Consider the following 14634-nt stretch of genomic DNA (forward strand, 5'->3'; position numbering starts at 1 on the left):
AGCACAACGAGCTGGCTTACCAGGAAAGATCTTAACCTGCGTCTGTCTGGAGTGGGAGAATCATAGCGACTCACTCACTCGGCTTCTTTCTCCCAGCATTCTCTCTATTTACTCCACCCACCTAAGGGCTGGCCTATAAATGGGCTAAGGCAGTTTTCTTTATTAGTTAACCAATGAAAGCAACAGACTTGGCTATCTGTGCAAGAAACAAGACTGGCTTCTACAGAAACCAGGAGGGAAGATGGGAAGCAGGGACAGGCAGTGAAGGACATGCCAAGTTGGTCAGAACTTGGGAGGGGAGTGTGCTGGGAGGCCCACGCTCTATAGAGGCAGAGTACTGCCTGGAGCTTTCCCTGTTCTATGGTTAAGGCTGTGTTTAGAGCAGGCCATAGCCTCTCATGGGAGTGGGTGTGAGTGAGGTGTATGCTCCAGGCAAGTGCTATGCCACTGTCACTTTCTGAAATAAGGTCTAAATTTCCTGAGACAGCTTCAACTTCTGATCTCTGCTCAGCCTCTCTACAGGCATGGCTTTTAGTAGCTACTTTAACATCCAGCTGCCACTTAGGTCCCACTAACAGGGCCAGGGCCATTGCTGGAGGATGGCACGGCTCTACATACACATGTGCCTGGAATATCCACCCGAGGAACAAGACTTTGCAGATGTGGGGATGAGTGGCACTCAAGGAGTGGACATTAAACACAGTTCTTTCCCAGAGTGGGTGAGCTGGAACTGGTAAGCAGGCAGCAGTATCTGAGGGGCCATTTTCTCCTTTGTGCTCAGTGTAGGCCAGGCTGGTGGAAGAAATAGTACGAGAACCTGTCTGTAAGCAGGACTGATGCGTTCTGACTGCCTCCGTGGGGAGAGAGGCCCAGCAAAACCTTTCAATTTCATAGGCAGGCTACTGCCCAGCAAGGAACTACTCACATGCACTGAATTTAAAATATGAAGCACAAATACAAGGAGTTGCAGGACAGAACTGCAGGGGCCAAGTGCATGCAAATTCAGCACACTGTTCATGACCTAAATAACCTGGCTTTCAGAGCTGCACTGCCCACCACTGCCCCAAGACAAAAAGGAATCACCCAAGCTGTCTCTTCTTTATAAACACAAGTACATAATGTTTATTTGAAATCCAATTTATTACAAGTCTACCTTTAGCCGCGGCCCTTCCTCCTTTAAAACAATTTAAAAAGCCACCATGCAGATGTCACTGCAGTGGAAATACCAGCTTTCTGCTAAAACACCAGTTAGAAGCAGGGAGGTTGAGGTGCCAGGGATCGCGGCATCAATGTTAGTGCTTACCCCAACCTAGCCCACAGAAGAGGGGAGGGAAACCTTCCTCAGCCACTGGACTGGGTTATACAAAGAAGTCACAGCCAGGCCTTCCCTCAGCCCAAGTGGTGAACCTCTTGGCCTGGTGGGCTTCCTTATCTTCCTTTAAATAAGGAGAGCTGAGTGGCTCACATTTTCCAAATTCAAAAAAGATAGAAAAGAAAAGTTAAACCCTGTCTTGTACTTTTATCAAAATCTGTCATAAAAGGGAAAGCAGACTACAAACTTTTGCCTAAATACAACACGAGGCTAGACTGGCTACGAAGGGCAGAGCTGGCCCTCCCCACCTTCTCCTGCTGCTGACACCAGCTACAGTCCACTTGGAAGGACTAGGTTTGCAGGGTGGGTCCTGGAGGAGTGGGTACCCCTAGGAAAGGAGAACGCCACCAGGGCAGAGAGAGGGCTCAACCCCAGATCCCACTGCCCTCTCTGAGGAGGGAAGTAAAGCGAACACATATCATAGAAACTGTACTGTACATGTGCCAAAGCAAGATGACAAGTATTTTACAAGATGTTCTTTATACAATATCACTGCAGAAACAAGCAACTTTAGTAACTACAAAAGTCAATTTAAAAAATTAAAACATTTTAACTTCTTCCTGCTCTTTTTTTGGCTCCCTAGGGGCTTGTCTGGTTTGTGGGTGGGCTGGGCCCCAACACCCCTCTGGCCAGACCCATCAAAGCCAAGATCATAGCATGATTAGAAGCAGGACTCCAGTCTCTATGGGAAGTGCCTTAGTTTGCTTTGTTTTTTATGAGGCGGTGAGGGGTGAGGGTGGGGAAGGGCTGCACAATGGAGAGAGTGCTCAGGAACAGCTCCAGAAAATGTCCCTCTACCTCTACTCTGCCATGATCAACTCAAAGCTCACACTGTCCCAAGATGCTGGTGAACACAGAATTCTGTATGGCACTAGCTGATACTGTCACCTGAGAGGGAGGAGGAAGAGATAGTGCGGACATAAAGAAATAGGACTGTATATAAATATAAATTCAAAAAGATCCACACCTCAACCAGCATGGCCAGATGATGCTCCTTCCTACTGTGGGGTACAGTACCCTCTCTGGAGACCCGGGCTTGGCACTGTTGTAAAGGCAGGAGGGGGAAGAGGAGGAGGAGGGCAGAGCTCACAGGAGAAGCCATACCCAGGCTTCTCCCAGCTCTCAGAACTCGGGGAGGCCCACTTCTGCTGCTACTTTTTCTGGGCAGGGTTCACCAGGCCAGTACCATACTCCCTAAGAGCTTGGCTTTGCTTGAAAAGGGCCCCATGGGGAGTTGCAGAAAAAGCCCAAGCTTGGCATGACAGGCATTTCTGGATGCTACAGTCACTTCCCCTTTAAGCCCTTCCCAGCTTCTTTCTTGCCTCTCCCACACCCTTTGGTGTTCTCCTCCTATTCCCCCTCTACGGCTGCCTTGCTAGGGCCCTGACTCTTTACTTCTTCTGTCTTCGTCCCCTGGACTGTCCAACAGACTCTGAATCACTGTCCCCTTCATCGTCAGCGAGCCTATCAGGAAACTTCCTGCGTTTCCTGCGGACATAGGGGTGGCCAGGGAGGTGTTTATGCAGCAGAGCCAACAGACACTGCTCTGTCTTCCCCATACAGCTTAGCACGTGGCTGCCTCGGCAGTTGTAGAGCTCAGCATTGGTAAACACTTGCTTCATGTCGGTGAGGAACTCTTGCACAGATCGGTAGTTCCCACACGAGCATTTGTTCTGCATGGTCTGGAAGTCCATGGGGTGATCGATCACATCGTAGTAGTCCTCGGCCTCGTCTCTGGTCACAGGCTCCCTGTAGGCAAACACCAAATGACAAACACGCATAGGCTGAAGGGCCACTAAAAACAAAACCAGCCCCAGGATGCTGGCAGCCATGGATCAGCCAACCCAGGAGACAAGGTGTGTTCACTGTCTTTTCTTTTTTGTTCTCTCCTCTCCCTGTTTTGTTTTGTTTTTTTTTCCCCGAGACAGGGTTTCTCTGTAGTTTTGGAGTCTGTCCTGGAACTTGCTCTATAGATCCAGCCTGGCCTCGAACTCACAGAGATCCGCCTGTCCCTGCCTCCCCAGTGCTGGAATAAAAGTGTGTACCACCATCACCTGGCATGTGTTCACCTTCTAAGGGCTGTCACCCCCCATTCCCTTGCCAAGACATGTCTCAAAAGGGGCTAGAGCAGCCTGAGTGTGGGCACTCACCGGAAGGGCCAGCTAAAGCGGTACTTCACCAGTTTGTGGAGGATTTCCTCACATTTTTGTAGCTCCAGACTCTGCCTCCTCGAACTACGCTTGGTCTGAAGTACCTAGTACCAGAGGAAGCAGAGTGCCATTCATTCGAAGAGTAGATGAGTAGACAAGACAGAGGAAGAAAAACAAAACAAAACAAAACAAAACAAACCTATCTGCTAAAACAAAAAGGGAAACAGTTTCATCACTCCTTTGGGCCTCAAAATTGGGTGATATTCAAGAGGGGCGGTGCTCTCAAGTCAGGGATAATGATCAAAGCGGCAGAGGGCAGGCAGCAGGTGCTCAGGACAGATAGAGGGTAGCTGGAGAGGGCTACTGCAACTGGACACTAAACCTGTGAGAGATGGATCCAGGGTTATGGGCATAAACAAGCAATTGCAGAAAGCTAGGCAGCAGCTGACCCTAGCAGCTAGCTTTGTGGGGCAGGGTATGCTTAGAAAAAAAAGCAGGAGGTATAGCTCCCTTCAACAGCATTTCCAGGCTATGAGAGGCTAAAAAGATAAGGCGTGTGGCACCCTTCCAGGCAATCACAACCAGTTGGGACTCCCAGTAGTAGGAACCTCACACAAGGCACTGCCAACTTTAAGGATTGTTCCTCTCCCTAATGGCTTGCTTTAGGTCCTCAAGTCCAAACTGATCTATAACGACAAGCCAGTTCCCGAGGGCTTTCTTCTATTCTTCAAGCTCAAGTGAGTTCTAAAACTAAACTACAACCATGGTATCAGCTGATAACAGAGGGGTGGAGGTGATGTCCTAACAACTGTGGCTGCAGTCTAGCAGTTAGTGGCTCTGGCATTGCTGGCATTCCCACAGGGAGGCCCACCCCTCTGGGCCCACCAGAGACACATGGATACTATTTTAAAGTCCCTAACGAGCTGCAGGCTGCTGCTAACTAGAGGAGACCGTCTGAAGGCTAGGCAGGATGCCGGGCATAGCTGCTCCTGGAGAGCCTGCTGCCTAGTCTGCCCAGAGGTCTATCCATCTGCTGTCTCAACCCCTAACCCAGGGGGAGGGGAAAGGAAGGGAGTCTCCCTTCCACCTGTTGCCTTGTGAATTCCTCATGGTGGACTAGAACATACAGAATACAAAGACTAGAGGCAGGCTAAGTAATTCTTACCAGTTCTTCAACTTCTGTGTCATCCCCAGGTAGGGCCTTTGGCCGTGATCTCTTGGCAGAACGTGACTTCTTACCCGGTGGTCGGCCTGGCCTTGCTGCAGGGATAACGCTCTGCTTGCCACGGATGGTCTTTCGGGGTCTCACTGAAATGAAAGATGGGCTCAGAGCAGGGCAGAGAGTGGCATGGGTGTGCATGCTAGGGGAGGAGGACAAGACCTGAATGATTAAATAGGCAGTGACTTTCTGGGGTTGCAGAAGGCCAGGTCCCAGCACTTCTAGCTTGTCTCCACCTGGCTCAGTTATATTCACTATGTTTTCACATAGTCAACTGACAAGTAACTCAGCAGGAAAACATGTTTGCTAACATGGCAGGATGACTCTCCTGCAGCCCAGACTTAGACTTAGCCCCAGAGAATGCATGTACTTGCGTGTAAAAGGGAATTTGCCATTGCTTTGTAATTTCCAACTACCCTATGCCCATTACCCAGTGTTTGCAGCAAAAAGCTTATACTAGGGGCCACAGCATTCTGCAAATCCAAGTCAAGATCTGCTTTCAAATGTTTCTGAAAAACCAAGATGGTAGTTGAGACCATTCCCTAAGAGTCCTGCCTGGCATCCTATAAAGAATAAACTTGAAGGCACTTAGACTACTCGTGTCTCTGGTTGATGACAGGTGCTCAGGGGCAGGCGAACCAACATTCCTTGGGATGCCCTTGGGAGCATTCTCTGCGAGGATTAGCTTAAGGCTTCTCCTCCACTAAAACATTTTCCACGACCTTCTCTTGCTAATACCTGGGGTGGGGGAGATGACATTTGGGTAGAGAATGTGTTTAGCGAGGCAGCCATGTGGAGACCAATGAATGATGCTTCCCATTCTATTTCTGGACCATGCTAACCCTTCAGTGGCTATTTTAAGGCTTCTAGCTCCAGACAAGGTTCATGAGGAAGGGGAAGAAGCTGCCACTCAGGTGCTAGGGCTTGAAACTGCACCAGGGAACCAACACTAGTGACCTGAAAGGTTGAGGACAAGGACTCTAAATTATCAAATATTTTCTAGATTCTTTTGGGAGGCAATAGCCCTAGAAACCCAGAAAAAACAACTGCCTCCATGGAGTAGAGGTGGGACATAATCACTAGCATAAAAATAACATACTCAACAAACTGCTGCATTTAGCTGTCTTCAGACAATGTGCATCCATACCCTATGTCATTATGAGGAGTCTCTTCATAACATAGGATGGATGATCCTGGCATACCTGAAATCATACCTAGTAAACCAACAGTCCACTGTGGTGGCACTTGTCTGTAATTCCACAGTGGGGAGGTATTTTCCAGGACAGCTTTAGAAATGTCTTTAGCCGGGCGGTGGTGGCGCACGCCTTTAATCCCAGCACTTGGGAGGCAGAAGCAGGCGGATCTCTGGGAGTTCGAGGCCAGCCTGGTCTACAAGAGCTAGTTCCAGGACGGGCACCAAAGCTACAGAGAAACTCTGTCTCGAAAAACCAAAAAGAAATGTCTTTAATCAGAGTAATTAGAAGACAGATGCTGAGTCAAGCCTGGCCTACACAGTGAGTTCCTGTCTCAAGAAAGAGCCCAAGATGGGGGCTGGAGAGATGGCTCAGAGGTTAAGAGCACTGACTGCTCTTCCAGAGGTCCTCAGTTCAATTCCCAGCAACCACATGGTAGCTCACAACCATCTGTAATGAGATCTGGTGCCCTCTTCTGGTCTGCAGCATATATATAGGGAAAACGCTGTATACATAATTAATAAATATTACATAATTAATAAATAAATCTTAAAAAAAAAGAAAAAGAAAGAGCCCAAGATGAGAAAGATCATTCAGTAGTTATCTAGGCTGTAAGGGAAGAAGGACTAGGATGGGTATGGAGGCCAGAACAGACACACACACCACTGCAGTATGAAATGAACATACCAAACACCTGCTTCACACAGCATGGACAATTCTTCAGGGCTGCAACTGTTCTTGAGACCTATGGTCTATTTTCTACTGGCCTATAAAAAGGCTGTTGAAAGGCTGGCTGGGGCCACTGGCTTTATCAATGACAACACTTACAGCCATGAGAAATGAGCACAGAGGACGAATTTATACTGTAAACATCACCAACGTGGTCTCTTTTGCTGATGACTATCCCAGAGAGCAGACTAGGCCTTCCCAACATCCCTATGACTGAACCACAGGAAAACCAACCTTCTCTTTCCAAAGTAGCAAAACACGAGCCTTACACACTTCAGGGAGCATCTATCAGCATATGTGATGAGAGAAGCACAGGATCTCTGAAACCAGCCCTGCATCCCTGGCCAAAGACCTCCCCGGCGACTATCAGCGCAGGATGGGGCCAGACCAGCAACCACGGCAAAACCATGCTCCCTAAGTTCTACTTAATCTTAGAGCAAGTACTCTGCTGTTGGCTCATGTTCTGGAGACCAACCCACCCTCTCCCTGACAGTTTAGAAGATTTTATTTTTAATTATATGTATGTGTATATACATATGTGCACATGAGTGAAGGTGCCCAGAGTCCAGGTAAGGGTCCGAGACAGCCTGGAATTGAAGTTACAGGCAGTTGTGACCTGCCCAACATGGATACTGGTCATCTGGAAGAGCAGTATACTCTTAGCTGCTGAGCCACCTCTCCATTATCTGCATACCCCTCTCCCTGACATCTTGAAAGCCAATACAGACGCATGGTAGCTCATTCATCCACAGCCCCAAGAGAAGAGGAAGACAGGTAATGCTGAATTTCTCTTGATAGTCAGGCTTCTCTGGTCAATCTGAAAGACCAAGAGCAACTATACCACACCAGACACTTACACCGCAAGCCAGCCACTTCATAATCCTCTTCCTCCTCTTCCTCCTCCTCGTCCTCTTCCTCTTCTTCCTCTTCACCACTCTCATCACCATCACTGTCCTCAGAGGTAGACTCTTCAGTGTAATTCCTGTGAGAAGGCAAGGCCAAACAAAGACACAGTTCTGTTTTATACCTGGGTGGATTAAGAGAACCTGAAACCCCACAGGATCCCTGCCTGCAATATGACCGTTCAGAACCAGATGGAGCGGACAGTGACGAGAGACCCTCTGAGTGTAGGCCAGGGGTTTCTAATATGCTTCAGCAGTAAACTTCTGTCTGCTCAGCCTGAAAGGGTTTAGGGCACACTAACAGGAAGTGGGGATCAAGAACAAAATACAACTCTACTTCTCGCCACAAACAGTAAAAAACACCATTGACTCACAATATCACATCTGATAAGGTGTGGTTGGGATCAAACACAGCTCTGCCCTTTCACAACCTCAAATATCAATGTAGAAAGCAATAGCAGCAAATGGGTAAATGTTAGGTGCCTTCAAAGTTGCTGGTCTGGCTGTATTGACACAAGTCCAGAACAAAGCAGCACCTCTACTTGTAGGGGACCACACTGTTTTACAGAAACTGAAAGTAGGCCTGCTTATAAGGACTTCTGAAAGAAGCAATGCAATTTCAGCTTAGCCTCAAGCAGGTTATCCAGTGGACAGTGCTAGACAGAGAGGATGCTAGATGCTGGGAAGCACAAGGGACAGCAATAATAATATAGTCTGTAACAAGCACACAAAGAGGAAAACAGGGGCTCAAAAATCTAATGTGTCAAGAGCCTCAAAAATAAGGATGAGGAGTTAAACTTAATTTTAGAACAATTCTGTCTTCTGTATGCGAATTGGATCTCTACCAGTGAGAGGTCACAGATGGAAGGCGAGGACAGGGCTAAAAGCCACCTTAGAAGCCCAAGTGAGAGGATGGACACGTGGGAAGAAAAACAGCAGGGACCACAGAGAATGGGGAGCAGAAGACTGATTCAATGATAGCTGACACTTGGTTGATAATATTTGGCTAATTAAAAAAGGAAGGGAAGTTCATGTCCAAAAAGATCCTAAGGAAAGGAAACTAAGTGTGTAAGTGTGGAAACGATTTGGCTGTAGACAATCAGCAATGACTACCTATAAAACAGTTCATCCAAGAAGAGAGACATCTGGTCTTGATGGTAAACGCCTTTATTCCCAGCAAATAGAAGGTAGAGGCAGACAGATATCCAAGTTCAAGGACATACAGCACTATACAGAGAAACTCTGTCTTGAAAAACCAAAGCAGGGGCTGGATTGATGGCTCAGTGGTTAAGAGCACTGACTGCTCTTCCAGAGAACCCGGGTTCAATTCCCAGCACCCACATGGCAGCTCACAACTGTCTGAAGATCCAGTTGCAGGGGATCTGACACCTTCACACCAATGCATATAAAATAAAGTTAAATGGACCATAAAAAATTAAAAAAAAAAAAAAAAGAAAGAAAAACCAAAGCAAAGCGGGGGGGGGCTGAAAAGCAGAACCATCAACATTAACCACCCACACGGTACCCTGCGACTATCACAACTCCAGTGTCAGGGGAGCCAATGTACTCTTCTGACCTTCACAGGTAACAGACACACATATTATTTATATAGATACATGCAGGCAAAATACTCATATATATAAAAAAGTAAAATTAAAACACCACATGCACATTCACAGCACCCCAAACCAAAGTGAGACAACAGACAACAGCATCTAGCAGCTCCTACTGCTGCACCACAACTGATCAAGTTTTGCATCCAACTGAGCTTAAAGTTCCTTAGAAACACTCAATTTGAGTAACTGAAGCTACTTTACCTATCAACTTATCTGATGGTCTCATATAGTATGGAATGATCTAGAACTCCTAATTCTCCTGCCTCCACCTTCCTAATGTTTGGGATTATAGGCATGTACCACCATGCCTGACTTATGCAGTAGTAGTAGGGATCCAATCCAGGGCTTGTACGAGCTAAGGGAGCATTCTACCAAGTGAGCTATCTCTCCAGCTCTCCACTATTTTTGAAAGAAAAAAATTCTCACCTGCCACGGGAATTTCGCCTAGCGGTAGGAGGCTGGCAAGCTGGACACTGCCACTCACCATCTGGTACTTCATAGAGGGCCGGCCTCAGACAAAACAGGTGGAAGGCTTTATTACATTCATCACACAGGATCAGCTTGTCATCTTCACCTGCAAAAACAGAGACCACACAAAACTGTTGGCAGAACAACAAACACTGCAGCACCGTGCTGCTCTCTTTTCTTAGTAAAGATTTATTTTTATTTATGTTCATGTATGTCTGAGGAAGCATATGCCACATGTGTTCAAGAGCTTGTAAAACCAGGAGAGAGCACTGGCTATGTTCCCTGGAACTGGATTTCCAGTCAACTGCCCAACCTGAGTCCCCCGGAAAAGCAGCAAGCATTTGTGAGGGGTCAGCCATCTCTCCTGCTCCTTTTTCTTTCTTTCAAGATAAGGTTTTATTGTATAGCCCATGATGGCCTGGAACTGGATGTTCTCCTGACTGCCTCCCAAACGATGGGATTTCAGTTATATAACCATCTAATTCAGCTGCCTCTTTGTTGTGTGCATGTGTGTGGAGGCTAGAGGCTGATGTTACTCATATTATTTAATAGCTTTCCACGTTATATACTGAGGCAGGGTTTCTTATGTGAATGCAGGACTGGACACTTGTTCTGTGAAACCTCTAACCTCTTGTCTCCACCAACCAAGAGCAAGGACAAGCGGGTCATCATGCGCAATCAACATTTATGTGACTGCACCAAAGGACGATGGCCTCATGCTTATGTGCAAGCATTTGGTCAACAACCAGGGCAGGACAATTAATATTTACTAAGAGATGGCTGGGCTCTCAGGAGACAGAAGCAGATTGATCCTTTTGAGTTCCAAGCTAGCCAGAGTTACATAATGAGACTTTATCCCAAAGTAAATAAATAAATAAAATAAAACAATTGTTAAATTTTGTGTGTGTGTATTTTAACTAAAAGGCAGCAAAAATCAAGCAATGGTAGGAGACTCTGCTGTTCTTCTTGGATCCCAAAACACACATGTTTGAGTGATCTGGTTTCTTCACATTTGAAAGTATACTGTATGAACTTTATATGGTTAACTCCCTTTCCCAACTTTCATCCTATGTCAGCTGTACAACAAATGAGTCTATGGAGTGTTTCACTCTTTGGAAACTGAGCCCTAAGTTAGTTTATAAGGTAGCATTAGCCAAGAAATAGTAAATCATGTGGACAACCACAGCATAAAACATTTTCAAATGCTCTGCATTCAGGGCTAAAGCGGGCAATGTGCAAAGCAAAGACTGCCCCCTGCTGGAGGGGGTGACTAATGCTCTAAGATGTCTAAAGGACTATAGATTTTAGATACATTAATTTACTCCCGTAGAAACTCTCAAGACTGACACAGCAGCTGCTCTAGTCATACACTGCAGATGTGAACACACGCTAACTCACCAGTGAAACTGCAAAGAGAAAACCTGCCCTACAACAATTACAATGTGTGCATACAAGGAGAGGGGGAACATAGTGCACCAAAAATTACTTCAGAGAAAAGATTTTGAGCATGGAAAGCCTAGTCCCAAACACTCAGATGGGCAATTCTCCTCAATGTATACCTTTTTTCCGACAAACTTTGCACCTAGCGTTTTCTGCAGACATATCCCACTTGATACATGCATCAAGCATCCCAAGTAGAACGTGCATTCTGGAAAAGGTCTGTGCTTCACGGATTGCTGTCTTCCATTTTTCCAGTGCAGAGGCAACCTAAGAAGCAAGTAAAACAGCCTAGAATTATGACCATGACCTCAAAGGGCTAGGAATGGGTGAAGACATAACGGAGTTCTGAAGATAACCTGCCCTCCTAGATTTTCATTAAAACCATTCATTTATATTATAGCCCCAAACCCAAGGCTTCAAAGGATAAAAAACAAACTTGGCAAAGATCACACCGAGATTAAGTATGGAGTGGAGGCAAGAAGAAACACGTCTCTTCCAGAGAAATTGCTCGAGAATGCTGTATCATCTAGAAATAGTAATAAAAACCAGCATAAGCATCAATGTACAGCCTATAAAACTTGGAGATGGCTCAGCAGGCACCTTACTTTGCTAGAAGTTAAATGCTTACAGTAAGCCTCTGCTTAGGAAGTGGACAGTATCCAGGAAGGACCTTACATGTCAAACCACATCACCAGCCTCTTTGCTCAACACTAGAAAGACAGTTATCCAGACTTGGAAGGAATACAAGGCTGTACAAGAGTCTTTCACAAAACACCATTCAAATGGAAAACTTTGCTGCTTTGACAGGACACACCACCAACACAGACTGTTACATGAAGTATCTATGAGGTACCTGCACCAGAAAGACAACCAAATTCATGAGCAAATTCACACTTTTCTGAAGACAGAATTTCTCTGTGTATAGACCTGGCTCTCCTCAAAAGTCATAGAGATACACCTGCCTCTGCCTCCCAAGTGCTAGGATTAAATGTGTATACCACAACAGCCCAGCTGTGAGTTCACATTTAAATATTACATAGTACCTCATAAATTTTGCACAATTATTAGCTATTAATGAACTTTTAGAGTGTTTAAATGAGGCTAGAGAGGGCAAGGTGGTTAAGAGCACTTGGTGTTCTTGCAGAGGACCTGGGTTTAGTTCCCAGTACCTACATGGTGGTTCACAACAACCCACACCTCCAGTTCAGGTGTTCCAACATCCTCCCTCTTCTTACTTCTGTGGACACCAAAAACACATGTGGTACACATACATACATATATGCAGGCAAGCCACTCATATGCATAAAATAAAAAAATCTAAAAAAAAAATAAATGCCGTGTATTTTAAGACAGGGAATGCTAGCTACTCTGAGTTGATTATTGTCCACACTGTGTACACATACTAAGTTATCATATTACACACTATAAATTTATACCACTAAAATAATGAAGAAAAGTCAAGCCAGGTCTGGTACTTTGTAGGAGGTATGATCCTTGTGCTCACAGATAAGCACTAGGGAACCTGGAATGCTAAACACACAAGGGTTCTGCTTCTAAGGAAGGGATGTATAACCTGTTACCCTCCCAGAAGGCTGGAAGCAGAAATGTAGTCTAGCCTGGTGATGTTGCAATATCTGTGTGGCTGAAGACCACACCAGATCCATCACTATACCCTTATCCTAAGTTTGTTTTTTCTCAATCTATAGATCCCAGCTTGATGTAATCATCTCCAGTCTCTATAGAGTACTCTGCTTTACTGCACACATATGATTGAGTTCATTATACCTGTAAAGTTCTGGCCAAATTGTGCTGTGCTTACATATGCCTAAAATAAACTACTCAGTGTCAGACTCCAAAGTCTAAACCAACACTGGTTATTTAGTTGTGTTTAATTGAACTGCCTTCTTGTCTCATTACTCTGCTGGCTGTAGTGGTTGCAGAGATTCCCACAGTGGATTAGATCTGTAACTTCAGCTCTTGGGAGGTGAAGGCAGGAAGATCACTAAGAATCCAAGGCCAGCCTGAGCTAGAGTGAAACAATGTCTCATAATAAATAAATAAAATAGAAAATAAAAATTAAAAGACAATAGGGTTGTCAGAACAAACAAACAAAGCCAAAGAAAGCAGGGCATAGTGGCATACATCTGTTATCCCAACACTCAAGGATTTTCCTAAAGTATACATTACCTTTCTCAATTTAAGCAAACAACATAGGCATAAAATAAGGACTACAGAGTGGGCCCAGAGCACTTCCTGCTCTAAAGGATTCCAGTTCAGTACAGCACTCACATCAGGTAGCTGACATCTACCTATAACTCTAGTTCCAGGGGAGCTGATGCCTTCTGGCTGTTGAGAGCACTGCATGCACATGGCGCATACACACACAAGCAGGCATACACACATAAATGTAACTTTTTAAAACTTAAAAACTACCTGAGAAACAATCTGACAGAACTAAAGAAACTGGAGCCCAGATGAGAGACTACCATAAACTCATGTACCAGCCCGATACTAGCCAAGGAATCCCTGGCCCTTGCTAAGTGGAAACTTTCAAAGAAGGACAGTGGAAAATTTTGAGCTGTGGCAAAGCTGACCTTTGGTGGGAGCTGCAGGACATTGCTAATACAGAATACAACAGAACCACTCAGCAGCAGCCTGATTTTTCAAGAAGCTCTCCATTTCTACACTGTCTGGACCCATAAAGGGCTTACATTTTATTTCAGCTCAGGGTTTAATACACAAAGGGACCTTAATAGGACTTAATTATCCATTGGTCCTCAGAGGGAAAAAAACAACAAACAAACAAACAACTACAGGAAAAATAAATAGCAAGGAAAGATGAGGTTTTTTCCAAGAGTCTTTCCAACAAAGCTGGGTTAAAGGGCAACATGGCTCACAGGTTAAAGGCGACTGAAACCAAGCCTGACACCAGGAATTCTATCCTCAAGACCTACATGATGAAAGAACAGACTCCTTCAAGTTGTCCTCTGACCTCCACACACTAGCGGTGGCACACAAATGTACATGTATACACACACACACACACACACACACACATCTTGAGTTAAAAACAAAACCCATGTAGCACTTAACAAAACCGTACCTCATAAATAAGTGCAATGAACTTTAAAGACTGTTTAGAGAGGAAATACTGACTACTCTGATTTGATCACTGTATACACTGCACACACACAGACTGATTTACCACTCTGTACTCCAAACTTATACAACTAAAATAATAAAGAAATTTGATCCAGGTCTGGTGGCTCGGGTCTGTAACCTCAGCACTCGGGAGTCTGAGGCAGGAGCTATCTTAGAGATCGCCTAGGTTATCTGGTTGCTAAAGGTCATTAAAAGCAACTCAGAAGGATTGTTCCAGTAAAAACTGACATAAGCAAGAAGTACCACTATGAAGTAAACCAGTCCCTTACCCCAAATGATCCTCTCTGAATCACGTACCTCTTGTGGCCTAAGAAAAGTAAGGAGAAACACAACTGTGTACAAACTCCAGAGGTGTTTAAGAAAGTAGTAGACTTACTCTTGAA

The 14634-nt window shown here is 45.3% G+C and overlaps 1 protein-coding gene across 2 annotated transcripts in view; it reads right to left on the reverse strand.

Moving 5' to 3' along the window:
• Positions 1-114: 114 nt before the first annotated feature.
• Baz1b (bromodomain adjacent to zinc finger domain 1B) overlaps positions 115-14634 on the reverse strand; it is a 69785-nt gene continuing 55265 nt past the window's right edge. Inside the window, exons 10-15 of one of the 2 annotated variants that reach the window (XM_057763855.1) lie at positions 11209-11356; positions 9608-9755; positions 7521-7645; positions 4688-4830; positions 3523-3626; positions 115-3121 (exon numbers count right to left, since the gene is read on the reverse strand). In XM_057763855.1, the coding sequence (XP_057619838.1) occupies positions 2764-3121; positions 3523-3626; positions 4688-4830; positions 7521-7645; positions 9608-9755; positions 11209-11356 (1026 nt within the window). In that variant the 3' untranslated portion in view covers positions 115-2763. The remainder of the gene's footprint in view (positions 3122-3522; positions 3627-4687; positions 4831-7520; positions 7646-9607; positions 9756-11208; positions 11357-14634) is intronic. The other variant, XM_057763854.1, reaches the window with a different exon arrangement.

This window comes from Chionomys nivalis, chromosome 3 (assembly GCF_950005125.1).
Source record: "Chionomys nivalis chromosome 3, mChiNiv1.1, whole genome shotgun sequence".
NCBI lineage: Eukaryota > Metazoa > Chordata > Mammalia > Rodentia > Cricetidae > Chionomys > Chionomys nivalis.